Source organism: Cyphomyrmex costatus, unplaced genomic scaffold (assembly GCF_001594065.2).
Source record: "Cyphomyrmex costatus isolate MS0001 unplaced genomic scaffold, Ccosl1.0 scaffold30, whole genome shotgun sequence".
Lineage (NCBI taxonomy): Eukaryota > Metazoa > Arthropoda > Insecta > Hymenoptera > Formicidae > Cyphomyrmex > Cyphomyrmex costatus.
In genome coordinates this window covers 3,050,424-3,070,222 of record NW_017277125.1, presented here as the reverse complement: position 1 = coordinate 3,070,222, position 19,799 = coordinate 3,050,424, and the positions used below count along the sequence as shown (strand labels likewise).

The window sequence follows — 19,799 nt, the reverse complement described above, 5'->3', positions numbered from 1 at the left end:
GAGAGAGAGAGAGAGAGAGAGAGAGAGAGAGAGAGAGAGAGAGAGAGAGAGAGAGCTCTGTCTTTCGCGCGTGGATCGATTCGCGGCGTTTCGTTCCAAGGATTGAAACCAGTGTAATTTTATCGCTCTAATCCTCGAACAGCGAAATGTTTGATCATCCGACCGACGGAGTCTGCGGAGCTTCTCTGGGGGATTCTGGAGTAAACACGACTTTACCTTATAACGTTCTTATAAACGAATGTGAAATATTTAAATACGAAGGAAAATACTGAAAAATAAATTTAACAAAAGTACTATATTCTCCAAGTACAAATTAATCATATTTCTTTTATTTCTTCATGATTCAGCTTTACGAGAAGTGCAGCGTGCAGGAAAGATCCTCGCTATGTTTACTTATAATTTCTTGAAACGACGACATTCTTACATCGTTACGTGCAAATCATTGTGCAAATATATAGCTGCGTCCAACAGAAAAAGCAACTGCGTCGTAAAATTTTTTGATAAACTGGTCTTATTCTTAGCTTCTCTCTCACTGGATTTGAGAATATACTATAAACCAATAATATTATAGTCACTTACAGCAATTACAATTGCAAAGCTGTTTTCTTTTTTATGTTAGAACGAGAACGCGGTTTGAAATTACGAAACAGTCATCTATAGATATCGACTCGCAAAATTCGAGTTGAACAAAAATTAATTTCCAGTAGTATAGACTGTATAGAGCTATATGTGCGAAGAAAAATGCTTTGTTGCTCATGAATATAAACGTATTATTATTAATTTATTGTTGCGTGGTTCCTATATTTGGAATCGTAGATATACCTGCGCCACTTTTATATCTTTGTCTTGCTCAACCACGTAAGCGCGACTGTATAAATCTTGCATGTGCTGACTGTGCGCGTTTCTGAGTACCATTAGCAAAATTGTACTGTTCATCGAGAGAGAGAGAAAGCTTGGGATCGATCTTTTCCTAGTTAGCAAGATCTAACCCAATCTTTCTCGATCGGTGACCGTGCCAACTTTATACAGGCGAAGGAGCTGGGGAGGGAGAAGATAAACCAATCGGATCGAAGCGCTTTCCTCGCTCGAAGTTTGCTGGCGAGAGGCGTGTCGCTACGCCTCGTGCTTCGCCGACAAAATGGCAATTCTTGTCGCGCGTAATGTACACTAATACTTTAACTAGATTTAACTTCGAGGGAAACGTATCACGTCTGCATAGCCATGATTCTTGATTATACTTCCATTAAATAAATATGTAGGCATTTCCAAGTAATAACGCACACGGAGAGAAGGATTTCTTAAAATTTACCCTGAAAATATAGTAATTATGGTACAATACAATAAATTTAAAGATTTTTACCATGCACTTCAGTAAAATTTATCATACTTATTTTATATTTTATTGTAGTTTTATTAATGAATGTGAAAGATTTACATTAAAATTCTTCAAAATATAATATTGTCCCACGATTACCATATTTTCAGGGTAAATTTTAAGATGTAATTCTTTCCGTGCATGGTAATAAATAATTAAAACGCATCTTGACGTGTCAAAGTATAAGTACTTTAATCCTTTTAAGATAAACTGTGCACGATTTTATATATGCTCGTCTCTTTCAGAGTTTAGTAATAAAAATATCTTTAAATAAAGTTAGGTAATATATAAACATGTTATTTTACATCAAATGAAAAATGTACTTGCGATTTTTCTTTTATGGTTTCACAACAAACAAACATAAATTAATTAGAGGTTTTTTTCGCAAATAGAACTTTGAGAGAATTTTAATCTGATAATTTATGCCGGTATTTATATAGACGATATTTTATATTTGAGGCTTTTTTTATCTTAAGATAAGTACGCAGTTTTAAGATATACCTGTAGCCAATCAGAGGGCCGTATTAACATTTTAAGACTATCTTAAAATAAGAATCGACTATAAATATCGGCTATAATTACCAAAATAAAAAGTATATGGATATAAGTGTCAAAAATTGTAAGATTTTGAGCTGATATGTATTATTAGATAATCGTTCTTAACACTTCTACTGACAATGAGAAAAATTCGATTATTTATTGTTATGCAAATTTATTATTATGATTATATTAAGATCATGAGATTTAAATATTTTATACACAAAGTGATAAAAAAAACATTCAGCATTTATATAGTATAGACCGTACACGAATCAAAAAAACCTTATACATGAATATACATAGAAAGATATAGTCATATAGTAACATACAAAATTATTTATATCTAAACAGTTGAACTTTCAACCTATGTTCACTAAGACTTTTTTATTCAGTATATTATCTTTCAATGTTTCTATCTATACTATATAATATCTACTGGTTTATTTTGTACACTCTGTATAAAAGACAGTACGACGCTTGGAGAAAAAATATGTAATGCGCGATAATTTAATTCTAACAATATTTTCTTACAGTATTTATCAACAGAGGTCTATACTGTCTTATACGATTATTTTTAAACGAAGTTCCAGCAATTTTTCAATTTTGGTTTTTTAGTATGAAACATGGTAGAACTTTTTTTTATTTTTATAGTAAACTATAGAATTATATGTATTAGTATATGAAAAATGTTACTAGAACTATTATTATTTTGTTTTGATTATATATTAATGAAATGTGCTAATGATACAAAATAGTAACAAAAGTGCAGAAATCTATGAAATTAGCACGATGTACATTCTATATTTACCATATTCCGCTGCCAATATTGAAAATCTATAGTATACGTAAAGAAAAGTCGCCGATACTGACACATACATATAGTATAGGTCTTCTAAAGTGACACCCCTTTATTTCTCAAAAACTAATTATTGTATTTTATTAAGTCATTTTTAAATGCTTGTAACTTCCTAAATCAATTTTTTATTTATATTATTTTCTTTCTTAGTTTTTTCATAAGACGATTTTAAATATAAAATCGGGGTGCAGCGTAAACTGCCACACCAATCTGTAAAACGAACTCTGATGAGTTAATGTAATCCTAATATAATGTTACTTTATAATGTCAAATAGCTCTATTGGAGCTAAAGACAATAGTGTTGAAAAATTATCTCGTCATATATTTGCATTTTTCAGAACAGCAAAAAATAAATATATTATACATATATAATTCAATATAAATATATTTTGTAACGAAGTAAAAAGATTCCGGAAGAAAGACTTTTTAATTTGTACTTATATGTTTTTAAAGTTTTATTTTTACCTTCCGTTTAAAAAATATTGTCTAAAAATAAGATCGGTATCGGTGACTTTTCTCTACTAAAAGATAGATGAAAAGTTCGATTTAGTTTTTAAATAAAAAATTAAGTAGTTTTTCAGTGATTTGTTTATAAATGAAGTTTATTGATAGGAAATATATTTAACACGTTATTTGTCGAAGCAATATTTAGATCCGATAAATGATATATATCTCTTTCTCTCTTCCATATATAGTCAGCAGTTACAATGAAACTAATATTTATAGCCAACTGTCAGCCGATATTCATAGTTGGTTCTTATTTTATGCGGCCCTTTGATTAGTTCGTGATACCTCAACGGTCTTGAATATAAGAATTGACTATGAATACCGGCCTACGACTGTCAATTGCTGTCAATTGATGACCAAGATTCTATCAACCAGAACTGAGCGATCACTGCGGCAAACGACTAGCTAAAATGACAGTACCATCTGTCAGTACCGGATTCAAGTTATCATCCATTACTATGTAGTTTTTGTTGGTATGTACTGTGCTATGTATCTGAACTATATCAGTAATAATCACAACTGAATCAATATAGTATATTGACCTAATACATACTAGACTGATTTTGAAACTTTATATATGGGATACTATATATGCATAGCGAACAACATCATTATGTAGGTAAACAACTTGAACTGGATAATCGTTCAACGAAAAAAGATCAAATTCATCTAATTAATTTCTTGTAAATTTATTTTTTAATTTCTTTGTTTATTGTCCTTTTTATGTATTAAAAATTTACGAATGATATGATAGTAGCACATATAATAATTCCCATACAATTATCTTAAAAATATTCAGCTTTAATAAAAAACATCTTGGTAAAAAAATTAATTCTTTATTCACAAGAGTTGAAATTTTATCTTTTTACAAAATTATTTGGATACAAAATACATAAATATTTTGGGTATAAATAACCTATGATGACATCTGTAAGAAATAAACTATATTTTCGCAATTACTACTTTAACATATGGTGATAAAAAGATTATATTTAAGGATTATCGACAGAACATAATAAAATTTTCTCAGACTGAAAAAGTTATATTTATTATTTTTATTTGAAAACGCTCAGCTTATGCATGTAAAAAGAAATGTAAAAAGATAATAGTAATATTTTATAATATTAAAACATATTGCGTAAGAGAATTTAAATTTCTAATATATCTGAATACTTTTGTTCAATTAGCCGCACCTTCTACGAAAGAAATGATGAAAAAATGAAGAAATTATAATTTTATCATTGCAATTCGCATCAAAATTTGTGCAACATCCACCAGATCCTTAAAAGCTATCTCCCTAACATCTCGAAGGCGTTCATGCAGTTTCAGTCCCTCTTCAGGACTGTCTACATTTCCGATCCATAGATGAAGATGGCAAATACAAGCGATTGCACAAGTCTCATTTTGAAATCTGTTCTCTACATTCTTATGAGTTGAGACATGGCGCTTCTTGAGATCTATATTCGTCTTATTTTATCACTGAAACCACTATTATTTGACAAGATCGCACAAAGGTGTACAAATCTTAAAACAATTTCGCATTCTGCAATTTGATTTGCGACCTAAGAAGAGCCACAAGATGTGTTAATCCCATCTCATTCAAAATCTTCCAGAGGTGGTTCACTTAACAGTGCAATTTCGAGAACATTTGGTATTATTTAATAAAAATTCAAAGATATATTTTATGGAAAACCTACAACGTGTATATTTAACAAAGAATTAATGTACATTATAAAGCAAATCAAATATATTATCACGCATCAAGTCGCGATGGCTTGAGACCTAAGCGATCAATTATATACTCTGGCATACAATAAGTAGGATTTATTGGTTTCAATGAGAAATTCTTGTCTAGCAATGACAACGCTGTGAGGCCGAACAAAGTATGAAAAGGGTCAACCATATCACCAGGCCGATCACTGAAACCACCAGTTTCGACATCTTGACAAATTAAAATGTAATCCATCTGTAATGAAAGATGTAAAAAAATTATATTAGAGTCATAATATATAATGGTAATATTTGTAATTATTTTATTTAAATCGTTGAGTAATTAAGAACATGCGCGCATGCACACACACACACACACACACACACGCACGCACGCACGCACGCACGCACACACACACATAAAGCAATGAAATAAACAGCTACAAGAAAAACAGAAATGATTATGGTATAAGTCCAATTTGAGAGATATCTCATAAAATGTTATTAAAACATATAATTACCAAGCCTTTTTTATCTATCCAATGAAGACGACCTAAAATTGTTAATGCTGACAGCACCCACCAAGAGTAGCATACATCCGGTAACTTTTCGGGCCTGCCATTTAAACCACCAGAAGGTAGCTGTCTCTCGCATAACCACCATCCTAAACGATCAGCATCTATCAGATGCAGATGTCCTGAAAAATTGCCTTTGGTAAGTGATAACTAATAGTATATTCTGTACAGTAGTTATTCTGTTCTTATATATACCTGTGATCGAAAGCAACCCAATGCAACAATAAATTAAACCTGCATGACTTTCAGATCCTGGTTTTGAACCAAATCCTCCATCAAAATTCATACATTTCAATACAAATTGTACTGCTTTCTCGACATCTATTGCATCTAAGCGGTTCTAAAACAAATTAACGTGATACAAGGAACTTAAACTTTTTTTTACGAATATCTTTATTTGTAAACAAACATTTTCAAGAATTTATTTTGTCTGTGTATTATGGTTTCATGGATCTGAGAAATATCATCTTTGAATCAACTAAAGTCAGAGAATCTTTATGAAAGTTATGTTCCATTCCATCTCATACAAGAATTTATTTTGATTAAAGAAAAATGTTGCTATTTTAAAACATTTTGATTTTGCGGATACTTAAATATAATTACACTCAATATTTACCAAGAGTGACAGAGTAGCAACGGCACAGAAAGAAAATCTGACATCTATTTCACCCCATTGATCACCCTCAAAACTTCCATCCGCTTGTTGCCTTTCTTTGACATAACTCACAACTTTATCGATATTTATTATATCTAAGGCATCATACATACACAATATCTGAACTGCACTAAGTGTATAAAGTAAATGTGGATCATGTTGTATACTGGCACTGATACCACCACTGTCACTTTGACATTGTCTAATAAATTCTAGTACTTCTTCCTTATTAGTTTGTTCTAACTTTCCCATTAAATCTAAAGCGGTAAGGCCCCAGTACATGCCAGACATCCTCATGTGTTCAGTTTGAGAATAATTCTAAAAAATATGAATGTGTCAAATATAAATAAGTGGAATATATTTAAAAAAATATATATATATTCTGTAATTAAATATATATGTGTGCTAAAAAAAATATATTTTATTATAATCAATTATCATATAAAAAAAGAAGAAATGATCTTACATATTCATCTTTGCTGGTCCCATATGAAATAAGATAGTTTGCATGTTTCTCTATTAATAATTTTGGAATGTTATTCGGTAGTTCAATGTCATGTCTCAACGTTGTCTGTAAAAAAAATATGAAAAAGATAAAATACAAATAATTACTATTCTTTGACTTATCTACTTGGCGTTGCCTTTGCACAGATAAGTAATCGCAATATATAAATATTAATCACAAGAAGATATCACCATTATTGAGTTACATAAAATCTTGATTAGAAACAAAATTAGTGCTACATTTTTAAAAATAAAAACTATCTCGTACATGTTAATTTTTTCTTTGACATTGAATGGGTTAAAACATACCATTTTACAATCGTTGCAATCATATATATATGTTATAAATTCCGTTAATGTCGTTAATATATACAGTTGATTTCGTTTAGAACACCTCGTCTTCGAATCTATAATTGCATCCAAAATTTAATTGACAAGTTTAAAGTCAGACAATCAGAATACTTCATTAACCAAAAAAAAAGATCCACTAGAGTTTATTAAATGCTTCTGCGCTTGCGCACATACCTTTGGGATTTAAACTCACTAGACATTATTGGATTTATTTACGTTGCTTGAAATCCCTAAAATGTTTGCACTTAAAGTGAAGTAAGTATATATTCAGGCGTTGAAAAGAGAGAGAACGAAGGTGTTAAGTGCTAAAAAATCACGTGATTCAAATTGACGCTTGATATTCGTCAATTTTCACCTAAATAAACTTAAGGCTGAGTTTACGCTGCGGGTCTTAACCCTAAAATTCAGCCAATAAGACTGTCAGTCCTAACCGAAATCTGTATTCCATTGGCTGCATTTTAGGGTTAAGATCATAAGCCGGCAGCACACTAGAATCTTGCCGTCGTATTGGCTGCCGTACTGATGCTGTACTAACACCAGCATCGCAGCCAATAGGGTGGCAAGAATCTGATTCGTCTAACAATCCAGCAGGAAAACAAGCATCGTGTGCCGCTGGCTTTAGGTATAGTAAAAAGATGGTAGAAGATCGCAAATTCGCAATTCGCACTATTTGTATTTAATGGGTGGGGAAGTATGGAGTGCTAGTGTCACTCGTAATTCGTAATCACTCTTAGCACAGGCGGCGCGCGAGCCGTACTGACTTTCCTCGTCCGAAGAAATGTCGTCGACGACGGCGACCGCCGCAGCGGCGTTCGAGTACTCTCCGAGTAAACATTGAAACATGTCCGGACCGGATGGTCGTATGCAGACCCTCGGTCAACTCTGCGACGACGATACGGGCATTCGAACGGGTGCGAGAGTGATTTGCGCGGTCTGTGACAAGATTGACAAGCTGTCGAGGTGCTCGCGCTGCAAAGTCGTCTTCTACTGCACGAAGGAGCACCAGAGACGCGACTGGAAACGCCACCGGGAGTTTTGCGCGACTCATCCCGCGGCCACCGTGCCTGCGGAAGAGCCGTTCCCCGTGCCTGCCGTTGTCGTCACGAACGAGAGTTCCGAAGGCGAGACCTCGTCTAAGAAGCGGCATCCCTCTGTCGGTAATCGCAAAGCCCCGAAGGCTGCCGTTCCTAACCTAAACAAGACCGACAAGACCTCGGCTGCACCGCGAGACTTGAACGTCAGTAACGTCACCTCGGACTCGTGTCGGAACGCGAAGCATCCAGCAGGTAGGTATTCGGGGTTTTGCATTATTGTCATACTCATTGTCAGATTTTACGCAGAATGCGGGGGCATCTGCGCGTCAATGACATTTGATGTCAATAGGAGTCTCGTTAACACCGATAACTCGCGCGATATAAATAGCAAACCCTACCGATCGCGCGTTTCTGCATTCTGTCGTTAGATACTCGCAGCCGATGATACACGGGCGTTTTATCGTATCTTAATTATAAGATAATTGCATTAGCTCCTTAACCTGAGACGTGAGACTGACGGCTTTTGCATACCGGGTCTGATTACAGATGTGCAGGTAGGAAACGAATCGAGTCAGCAAGAACGGAAAAGGAATCAGAATCTGAAGAAGAAGTCGAATAGCGGAAAGGCAAGGAGCACGCGAAATAACAAAGCCGATGGCTGGACGTCGCCTATAACGTATGAGGGAAGTTCAGAGGACATTATACTGGGAGCTCGAGCCGAGCTCCTAAATCCTATTTTAGAGAGCTCGAGGATTTTCGATAGTTTGAGCAACGCCGATCTTGGCTCAACCGCTCAACATCGTAACGGCATGAAGAACTTGTCGGAGATACAGGATCAGGAAGAAGACTTTTCGCCTCCTTTTCTACATAGGAACAGAAGTAATCTTGAGGAACTTCTAGACAAAATTTGTCAATATGTGATAAGGGACATGGACAAGTACGGCGTATGCGTGGTAGACAAATTTTTAGGCAAGGAGAGAGGTCTTAAAGTGTTAAGTGAAGTGTTAAATATGTATAGAGCCGGATTATTTCAAGACGGACAATTGGTTTCCAATAAAGGTAGCGCAAATGACTTAAAGACGATACGTGGCGATGAGATCATATGGCTGGATGGAAAGGAAGAACAGTGTGAAAATATTGGCACACTGATTTCCCAGGTCGATGCAATCATTATGAGAGCCAATAAAATGCACAATAATGGCAAAATAGGAAATTATACCATCAATGGAAGAACGAAAGTGAGTATCCACTGGCTTTTTTCGAACTTATCTCTTCACATAATAAGAAATTATTTATTTTACTTTAAATAATGTATTACAAAATATAAATATAATCGAAATCTGTTGAGATGCAATTTAGATGAATTTTAACTTTTATCGTTATAATCGATAATACGATTGTGCTTTCTTCTTTTTATCGAATAAAATTGAACAGCAGCATAAGGTAGTTGTGCGTTTAATAGCCACATGGTGGAAAGTTTCCGCAATGTGTCTTTCTTCTGATACGTTTCGCACTGGCGTGTTCAATTATCGTTTACACGATGGAAAGTGTTGATGGTACAAAATTTTCGATCGCGCGAATGACACGCCGAGGTGAACGCGATAGACAAGGTCAGAACTCCAAAAATGTAAAGATCTGCGAGGGAGTATTGTATTGTATGCCGAAAGGAGGAGAAGAGTGGGATCGCGCCAAGTGCAGTCAGTCACGTACGCCGCGCGACTCCCACCCTCTGGCTCTTTCTCTTCTCATGCCGGTGACGCGACACAGCAAATTCGCAATATACAGCAAATTTATACATACTACCTAAACTCCCGTCCAGCTGCTCAATTGCATTGGCGTCTAGTCGTTTCTTTCCACGAAGACAGAAATATTTAGCAAAAGATATGTTTCCGCTCGAGCTTTGGGTCTGTGTATTATTAACGTAAAGGATGGCATAACATTTTTTCCATACATCCGGCCAATTAAATATGACAGAATACAGATTTTTTCAATTATTAAAATTATAATGAGACTCAATAATTAAAAATAATAGAAATTAAATAGGCTACGAGTCTTCTAAGTTAGAACGTGAGATGCTATTTAATATAAATAAAATGTAAAATATAATACAAAAATTATAGATTTTTAATATACTTAGATAATGAAAAAAAATGTGTGTTTGATGACGCAAAGATAAAATACAAAAAGCAATTTATTGTTATAATATACTTATACGTGTTTTTACGAAAAATTTGGAAGTCTTGTAACATTGAGATGCGATACAAAACAAAAGAAAAATTAAAACAAAATAAACGATTAATTTAGAGACATAAAAATAAAAACAAACGTTCGACGTTACAATAATTACATTATAAATATAAAATTATTGGAAATCTATAAATTATTGCTTCATAATTCTCATTTTTTCTTTAACATAATGTTGCAAGTCAATGAATAAAAATAGTCAAATTGGTCGTTGAAAAATTCATAGCAGAAAATATAGCATGAATCAAAACTTTCGTTAAAAGAACAACTTGGAATAATTATGTAATATAAAATTGATACGTAGAACATCCTGTTATGAAATTTTCATATTTCTACGATAGCGCGCTGCAACAATTGAATATAATTGCTATTGTATCTTATAAATATCATCTTGTCGATAAATATCGTCTTTTGTTTTATAAACGGATTCAGGATATTTCTCGTATTGTTCGTGATTGTATTGCAGCTAATCAAACTACCAGTTTAATAATTATTCGAATCGTGGTCGTTATCATTATCCTTTCATATGCTTTAGCAATATCTATTTTTAGTTAGATATCAAATTACTTAGAATAAGACAAGGACATTGTATTAATCATCTGTATCATACATGTTAATTCGTTTAATTTAAAGTAAAAGGTAGAAAGAAAACATGGATGATCATTTCATTTACTAAGCATTTTATGTACAATCATTTTTACAACTGCCTCATAAATTATGCGCGGGCGCAAATATTTACATTTTACAACAACAACACACATATCTGAGTTAAGTTATCTGTGATGCGTACTTTCGAGTCAAAAATTACTTTATCCGAATAGCAAGTGACGAATAAAAAAAACTAATATATATATATATATAAAAATATTTTCGTCTCGTTCATTCTTTACTACATAAATTATGATGATAATTAATGATTGAAGTTTCAGAGAAATATGTCTGCGTTCATAATTAGCCGTACAGAAGAAAGCATATTTAGAAACTTACATTCTTATATTTTGTTCCTCTAAAATACTAGGAAAGTTAACGTAAGAATTTTCGCGACATTATCTCATCGGCTTATTAACAATAAGCAGACTGTTATCAGAAAACGTGAAGTTATGTACGAAAGGTAATATGCTTTTGATGTGAACTGAGTCAGTCGATTATTTTGTCTTATAATTTGCGTCGTAAGTGTAATACAATGGTACATATCGATAATCTGGAAATAAGATAAAAAGTACGAAATATTTTGTCTATTAATTTGCCTAATAATATAATTGCATTATATTGATGCTTATCAAAGGGACAAATGATAAACATAATACATATTAAACGTGTTACAAACGTATATTATACACGTTACATATAATTTTCTCTCTTCCATTAAATTATATATATTTGTGCTGCGTTAAAATATGTATATAAATATATATGTGTATAATCTAGGACCAATTGTTTTTAAATTTAAACAATGCTAATTGTCAATTATTGCTCGTTATCTATGTTCTTTCTTTTTAAATTAATAAACTATATGTACATATAACAATACAGATTATACTTTAAATTATTTAGTATGTTATTGTAAATGTACATATTTCTAGAAAATATGAATTATTATCTTTTTTTAGACATAAATATTCGTCATAATTTAAGATGTAAATGTGATATAAAAAATATTTAACAAAATAGAACAATTGAAGAGCTAAACTCCAGTTATGTGATAAAAAACGTTTAATTCAAAACATAAAAATAAAAATAATTACAAACGTTTCAACACCGATCGAGTCATTCTCAATGTTACAGTAAATACATTATAAATATAAAATTATTGGAAATCTATAAATTACTGCTTCATAATGATATTCTCGTTTTTTCCCTTAACATAATGTTGCAAGTCAATAAATAAAAATAGTCAAATTGGTCGTTGAAAAATTCACAGCAGAAATGTAGTAATAATCAAATAAAATGTTTAGAATTAATGGATAAAAAGTACGCAAAAAGTTCATCGTGATGATACACAGTAGTTATTTTTACAAATTTTATTGGAGCAAAATTTCAAATGAAGTAACAAGTTAGTGGTTTCGACAATGTCAAACGTAATGTTTTATATTTACTATAAATACATTTACTGTAACATTGAGAATGACCGAATCGGTGCGGCGTCGAAACGTTTGTAATTATTTTTATTTTTATTTTAAATTAAGGGTTCTTTATTAAATAACTGGCTCTCTTAGCCCTTCAAATGTTCTATTTTGTTTTATTCTTACAGAGCCTTATTATTTATTAAAAGATATTTATATCTCAAAGGGAGAAAAATAATGCGCGCATAAATATCTTTGCAGATCTCTTATTGCAGCAATATTAAATTACGTCAAATATGAAAATTGAATATATTTTTCTTTTTGCGCATCGGAATAAATTAATACTCGTACCTTCCCATGCCATTATTTATGTTTGATAGTACAAATTAATAATAAACTTTTTCTTGCGTATCGAATTGCGTCGATATATTTAAATAATAATTTCAGAATTTATAAAGTTAGTCACATTTCATAATAATTTGCCAATTGTATACTTGTCTCCTTTAATAAAATACGTTTTTCTTTCCAGGCAATGGTAGCTTGTTATCCCGGTCACGGTTCACATTATGTGAAACATGTGGATAATCCTAACCGAGACGGACGTTGCATCACAGCCATTTATTATCTTAATCGAGATTGGGACGTTAAGGTGAAATATTTTATACGTATTAATATAAATTTTATACATCTTTTTAATATATTTGTATATATACATAGTACATATAGTATGTATGTATATATTTTAAATTTTTAGAATACTTGGTACAAGTTGCTTAATATTATTATTTTATTGGATTGTATTATATTATGTCTTTGTTTAAAAAGTGATGCCATATCTGCATGATTTTATTATTATAATATCACTAATCCATCACTATAATCGTGTTTTTTACATCACATATTCATCATGCTTGGACATCACGATAAAAATTGATAAATAATTGCGTATTTTTTATTACGCAGGAAAATGGCGGACTTTTAAGGATATTTCCTGAAGGTTGGCGCGATCAAGTAGCAAACATAGAACCTTTGTTCGACAGGATATTATTTTTCTGGTCGGATAGGCGAAATCCGCATGAGGTGCAACCAGCGTTTAAAACTAGATATGCCATTACACTTTGGTATTTCGACGCCGAAGAAAGGAATCAAGCTTGTCGAAGATATCAAAGAGAAAGTGCGTAAAGTGAGATTGCATTGACTATCTTTTTTTTTATTTTTCCCCGATATAGTTAATAATTTTTACAGAAAGTACTGATTGCAGCTAAACTAATTCGTAGATATATTTTGTAATGTTACATAAAAATGGAATAAAATGTTTCTTTTTTAACCTTTATTATTATGCATTATTTAGTCACACATTAATAAAAAAATTAAAATTACAATTTCGATCAAATCACACAAGGTGATCCTTTGCATTTTCTATTTTATGAATTACATGGACACTATTTGTAAATATAACTTATCATTTCTTTTAGGAGAACTACATACGAAAAATAGTGGTTCGTGAGATATAGGACATGAAGAATTATTACGCCGTCCGTTTGGACTAAAAACTACTTGTATATAAAATATGTGTATTAAAATAAAATATGTATTATTATGTATTATGATAATTTTTGCAGGAGGAATTGAATAACGTACGAAGAAAATTATGAAAATAATGTGTTTACAAGGAAGTGCAATAGATGTAAGAGTGTACTTTTTTACAGATAGCACTGTAATATGTGATTAGTTAATGTGTGTATTTGCAATTTGTGCTTTCATATATGATGACATACAATTGAATTATTTTTGAATTCTTTTTAACTCTCTGTATGCTACCTAGTTAAACGTTTTGAGATTTAAAATATTAAATTCAAATATCAAATAAATATTAATTAACGAAGAAAATTTATAACGGCAAATTTATAATTCTTGAAGCATAATTTCATTCTACGCCTCCTAATTTATTAATATTTTATTTCTTCGCGATGTTATATCTTATTATCAAGCATTAATATATATCATTTAAATATCTAGGAGACAAGCAATGTACAGTTTTTAAGTTAAAATCCGCGTCACTAATTAGGAAAATTAAAGTAAAAGGACTTGATATATATATATACATATTATGTATAATATATTACACATATGACATGTGTATAATATATATATGTATGAGTATATATATATATACATACATACACATACAAACACACACAAATTTCTTTATTTCGATTTTTGAGATTCTACATGTTCGCACTTTTTAACCTGATATTTAAAATATAAAATTGCTTCATAAATGTTTTGAAATAAACTTATATTTGTGTCGACCATTAACTTCCGTTATGTAAAGTATTAACAATATTTAGAGCATGTTGCATTTGAAATATTTTATAAACGAAATCATAGATATATACAAAAAAAATTTCTTCCAGGAAATCATTATTAATTTATCTTGATTTTAAATAAATTTGTTTTTGATAGTATCTGTTTGCACTATTTTGTTTAGCATCAAAACAATTAGTTGCTAAAAGATAAAATTATATTGCTCACAGAAGGTATTAGTATTATCATGTTATAATATTACGACTGGACATTAACAACTCTTTATGCTTAAAAAACATATTTGATTTATTACGTTCAGTAATTGACTTACGCTTCCAACGCAACAAAATTTAAATAAATTGGGGCCCGGTCTGTACCTGTATTATGTATATTGCAAAACGATAGAAACACTGTGTTTAATATTCTGTGTACCTATTTATATGAATTAATGGGAAGTAAGCGTACCATCTGTGTCCTATTGAAATTTGATATATATTCTTATCATCCTCTCTAATGTAGGAGATATAAAAAAAGCAAGTAATTAGAAGAAGATATGTTCATGATCAGAGGTGTGCTTTGGCTACCTCTAGCTTTGGCACACATTGTACACACATGCATATGCTCACTAGGCACGCCCCTGTTCATGAAGTTATAAATATATTCCTAAAAATTGAAATTGTCTCAATATTTCCTACTATATTATTGGACACAGAAAATTAATTGTAAGAAATCGTCTAGAAGTCCTTTTCATAATTAAATTATTTTTGCCCCTTGGGTTTAATTTGTTTCGACGTTTTAGTGTCGAAAATTATAATTTAAGGACCTACTATCGATGCGTTTTTGAAATATTGTAAAAATAAACAAGATTTTGTTATCAAAACGAAATAAATACACAAACTTATAAAATCATATATTAATACCCAGTATAGTTCTATACATTGTTTACGATGAACATTGCTATGGTTTTTTTATATAATTATCTTTTTTTGATTTAAGTAACATCAGTATCGTTTGGAAGTTGACAATCTTGAATTTGATTAATGGCAGGCACATAAGATTGAAACGAAAAGTTGTTTTTCGCGAACATTCCGGGATTTATCACATAACAATCAGAATAGTTAGTTGTATAAGTTTCAAAATTGTCAGCAATTACAATGAGATCTGGCGTTGGAAATATCTGTAGAGCATGGTCATATTTCCAATATACTGGAACAACTTGAAAAGGCACTGGGGTCAGATGTGACTGGCTAATGATTGCTTTAGCAAACTGAAAGTAATAAATATTAATTATAAATATATATATATATTTGGTAGTATTTAATCTAACGTCTACTTACATATCTCAAAAAGTGTTCTTCTTTCGGAAAACGAAGCGTATTTCTACACATCTTTGTCAGCATATCTTCTCTTAATACTACAATTTCCTTTGTACAATATTGTATTCTACATGGATTTGTTGTAAAAATAGCGTTTGGTATCATTTTTGTAACTTCTTCAATAATACATTTGGGTAAAGGAGGTTTTGGTAAAATTTTTGGAGAGCCTAAATCGTGTGGGCCAGGTACAAAAACGAATTTGGAAGATTCCTTTATACTTGTATATTGTGTTATTATGTCAGCTAAATTTTTAAAACCTGTTACCAAAGCTTTCGCACTAGTGACATTTGTAGGAAAACTTAAAAAATGACCACACAATACAAAAGCTATAGGAGGATAATCCATGTAACCCTCCAGTATTGTCTTAAATTTTTGTAAAACATGAGGAGCATCCAACCATAATTCTGCTATGAATACTATCATTCCATCCTGGTTCATTTCTTCGTGGATTTGTAATTTTTCTGACATTTTTAAAGATATATTATGTGGGCCACCAAATGTATTTGTGTCGCCAAAATCTGATCGTAAGCTTTCTGACGATTCTATTGGCGGAAGGTTGATAGTTTTTACATGTAATACATCATCCTTATAAACACCATTAGCTATTACTATAAAGCCTTCCATGATAAAAGCATCTTGAAAATCTTATACATAAAATAAGAAAAATAATTTTGCATATTAGTTGTTACCGCTATATTTAAAAAATGATGTACCAGCCAAACTTCAATGAACAAAAATATTTCATATAGGTGAATCTATAAAAATCTATCTTTTTCTAATTTTTTAAGATATAATCAAGATATGATTAATCACAATTATAATTTCCAGCTTATAATTTCATGTTATAAATCATTTAATCATTAACTAAAAATTTTTATCACATACAAGATATCAATAAAACGTATATCTTTGAAACTAGTATTGAGAAATAGCATATCACTAAGCTTATATAAAGTTTGAAGTGTTTTGAAATAAATTAGGAAATGTTTTTCCATTATCCATATAAAATATTTTCATACATTTTAAAATCAATGTATTTTTTTTTAATAAAACCAAATATACCTTAAAATGCAATAATTAAGTATATATAAAGGATATTGTATTGCTGAGGTCAATCTTGACAGTTCCACTCGTATCTTCCAAATAATATTGATCTTCCATTAATTGTGTTATCAAACCCATTATACATACATTCTCTGTTCTCAGCTCACTTAATAGATATTCAATAGGTATTAAATTTGTTTTATGTGTTTGTTTCTCAAATTTTGATGATAGAAATTGCTTGTGTCTCAGAGTTTTATACCATGCCATTTCGAAACGATATTTAAAAACCAATGATTTATATTGTGTTTCAGGGTATGAGCTTTCATTGTCAATGATAAATTTCTTTTTAGAAATGTCATATTGTATCTTTGGTATATTATATCCCTCTATAACATTAAACACTGTTTCTGTATCTTTCAATTTATTTGGCTCCAAGCATTCTTCTATAGCAATTTTTATATGTTCAGCTCTAATATGTGGATCATCTAAATTTTGAGCCAGAATTAGTTCTATAATACGATTAAGCCAGGATTCACGTTCATTTTGTGGTATTTTTAACAACTGCTTTGCGAGAGATACTCTAAGCTCCCTAAAAAAAATATAAACAACTATGAATAATTGTTTTATAAGTTACATGCAATTACACATAAAAATAATATATAAAAAATGTGTATTCAGAAAGTATTATATAGTAATTATACCATTATATATTAATTACATTAATATATAAAATACACAATATACATTATGAAAATAAGATTACAAAATTTATTCGTATTTTAATAATTTATTTAGAGAATTTTCCATCTTTCTGTCGTGAAATTCTTAAATTCTTTAATTTAATAAATAGAATACTTGCCTTGATAATACCAAGCCATATAATGAAAAATTTGTTTGAATCATCTGTATGCATTTACTATCAGCCATCGTTTTGGAGTGAATACGCGTCGAATGAGCTGAATTTTATCACAATCGGAGGTGGTGAGGGTATTTTATATAATTACCAAAAAAAAGCATACACAATGCTAAAAAATGAAGTAATTACATCAACAATGAGACACAAATTTACTATGTAACATAAATCAAATCATCGAAAAAGAAAACCGTACAAAGAGGTTAGTCACTTCTTCTCTCCTCAATATTTTCCCGCTTTTGAATCTTAAAGACTGTATCATACTATATATTTTGCAAGCTTGCAGTTTCATATTGGACATAGAAATTTAACCAATCAGATAATCGAGTATCCTTGGTTCATTTTGCTTCGATTGGTTGAATTCTTATTCGTTCTTATTTTCAATGAATCGTACGCTATAGACAAGTTGTGGAAATTCAATACGCAATCGTGTTTATCAGCTGATCCGGTATTTAGCGATAAAGGTGATAATTGAATGAGATATATAAACGTAACAAATAATTATTGAAGTGTTCAAAGGACTTGACTAGAAAATTCCGAGTTTTATTTAAGAGTAGTGGAATTGCGCCTCATTTAATGGGTCTATAAAAGCTTTCGCCATGCATTAATAGGTTAGCTAATTATATGCATCGTAAATTTATCGATATCTCTATATTTCGCATTAAAAATATATCAATTACATCTCACTGTCTCATTTCTTACTTTCGTAATTATATTGTTCTATTTTTTTTTAAAATTTGTTACATTTCTACATATCTGTATTATTATATATAGTTAAATTGTTTTACTGCGAATGTATTGTTGACAAACAAACGAAAATTTACTTTCCTGGCAAAATATTTGGGTATTATCCAAATATATTCAACAAATATTTTAAAAGATTTTTTGTGTTTCAGATATATAATGCACTATAAAGCAGAGGTGGAACGCAAATACTAACGATTCCTATCGAATTAGGACACATCTATTTCAGAAAGAGAACGAAAAATGCAATCTAATATGAAAAAGTCATTTTTACAAGGGAACGCTACGATCTATGCCATAGTACCATTAATTGTAGGACTTCATATAGGTTGGTTTATCTTGCAACAGCGTTATGTTCCACAATCTGATAGACATGATCATCCAATAATCAGATTGTATAAGAAATTTAGTACATGATAATGCAATGTATATGGGTTTAAATTCGTTATTAATAAAATAATATTTAAAATGAATTAATATCCGTTCAAATAAATTTCAAAATTAAAAAATAATATTTAGTATTTAAATTTATAATTGTGGTGAAGTAGGTAATTCTGTTTTATATTTGCACACGTCTTCTACATTTTCCTTTTTCTCTTAAATTTTTATATATCAGTTTTATAATATAAATGAACAAATTAAATGTACTAAAGAAATATTTTAATGAATATTGAAATAAGTTCTATTTTATCCTTATTTGATGAAATTTTCTATTTAAAAATTTTTTATTGCTTTAATTTAACATATATTATAGTATATATTCTCTTTTATAATAGAGGGTAACAATGTTAATCTATTGCAAAGCAACTGATTTATTACATATTTAAAATCTAAGTTTATTATATATATATGTGTGTTTAAGAGAGCTTTGTTGCTTATAGAATACTATACATATATTAAAATAAATATTTCTTATACATATTTTATACAAAACTTTATTGTAAGAGATATACATATGAATTGCACGCATCTACTCTTTCCTATGTATATAAATAAGGATC

At 30.5% G+C, this 19,799-nt stretch overlaps 3 protein-coding genes and 1 long non-coding RNA gene across 4 annotated transcripts; 2 read left to right on the top strand and 2 right to left on the bottom strand.

Annotated features, from left to right (window-relative positions):
- Nucleotides 1-5,003: 5,003 nt before the first annotated feature.
- Nucleotides 5,004-7,161, bottom strand: betaggt-II (geranylgeranyl transferase type-2 subunit beta). Its single transcript, XM_018541855.1, has 6 exons — nt 7,032-7,161; nt 6,685-6,789; nt 6,180-6,536; nt 5,759-5,903; nt 5,510-5,685; nt 5,004-5,244 (listed from the first exon to the last, which is right to left on the bottom strand). Exons 1-6 carry the CDS (start codon nt 7,032-7,034, stop codon nt 5,032-5,034), a joined length of 999 nt encoding a protein of 332 aa, XP_018397357.1. The 5' UTR covers nt 7,035-7,161; the 3' UTR covers nt 5,004-5,031.
- A 605-nt stretch (nt 7,162-7,766) lies between these two features.
- Nucleotides 7,767-14,053, top strand: Hph (HIF prolyl hydroxylase). Its single transcript, XM_018541835.1, has 5 exons — nt 7,767-8,359; nt 8,654-9,345; nt 12,944-13,063; nt 13,378-13,588; nt 13,890-14,053. Exons 1-5 carry the CDS (start codon nt 7,915-7,917, stop codon nt 13,919-13,921), a joined length of 1,500 nt encoding a protein of 499 aa, XP_018397337.1. The 5' UTR covers nt 7,767-7,914; the 3' UTR covers nt 13,922-14,053.
- Nucleotides 14,054-15,712: 1,659 nt separating this feature from the next.
- DNApol-epsilon58 (DNA polymerase epsilon subunit 2) lies at nt 15,713-18,194 on the bottom strand. The gene is made up of 4 exons (XM_018541858.1): nt 17,997-18,194; nt 17,197-17,726; nt 16,059-16,743; nt 15,713-15,988 (listed from the first exon to the last, which is right to left on the bottom strand). The coding sequence occupies exons 1-4, from the start codon at nt 18,066-18,068 to the stop codon at nt 15,713-15,715; spliced, it is 1,563 nt and encodes a 520-aa protein (XP_018397360.1). The 5' UTR covers nt 18,069-18,194.
- Nucleotides 18,195-18,525: 331 nt separating this feature from the next.
- Nucleotides 18,526-19,024, top strand: LOC108775500 (uncharacterized). The gene is made up of 2 exons (XR_001940758.1): nt 18,526-18,665; nt 18,951-19,024. It is a non-coding gene; the product is annotated as an uncharacterized LOC108775500 (long non-coding RNA).
- Nucleotides 19,025-19,799: the final 775 nt, after the last annotated feature.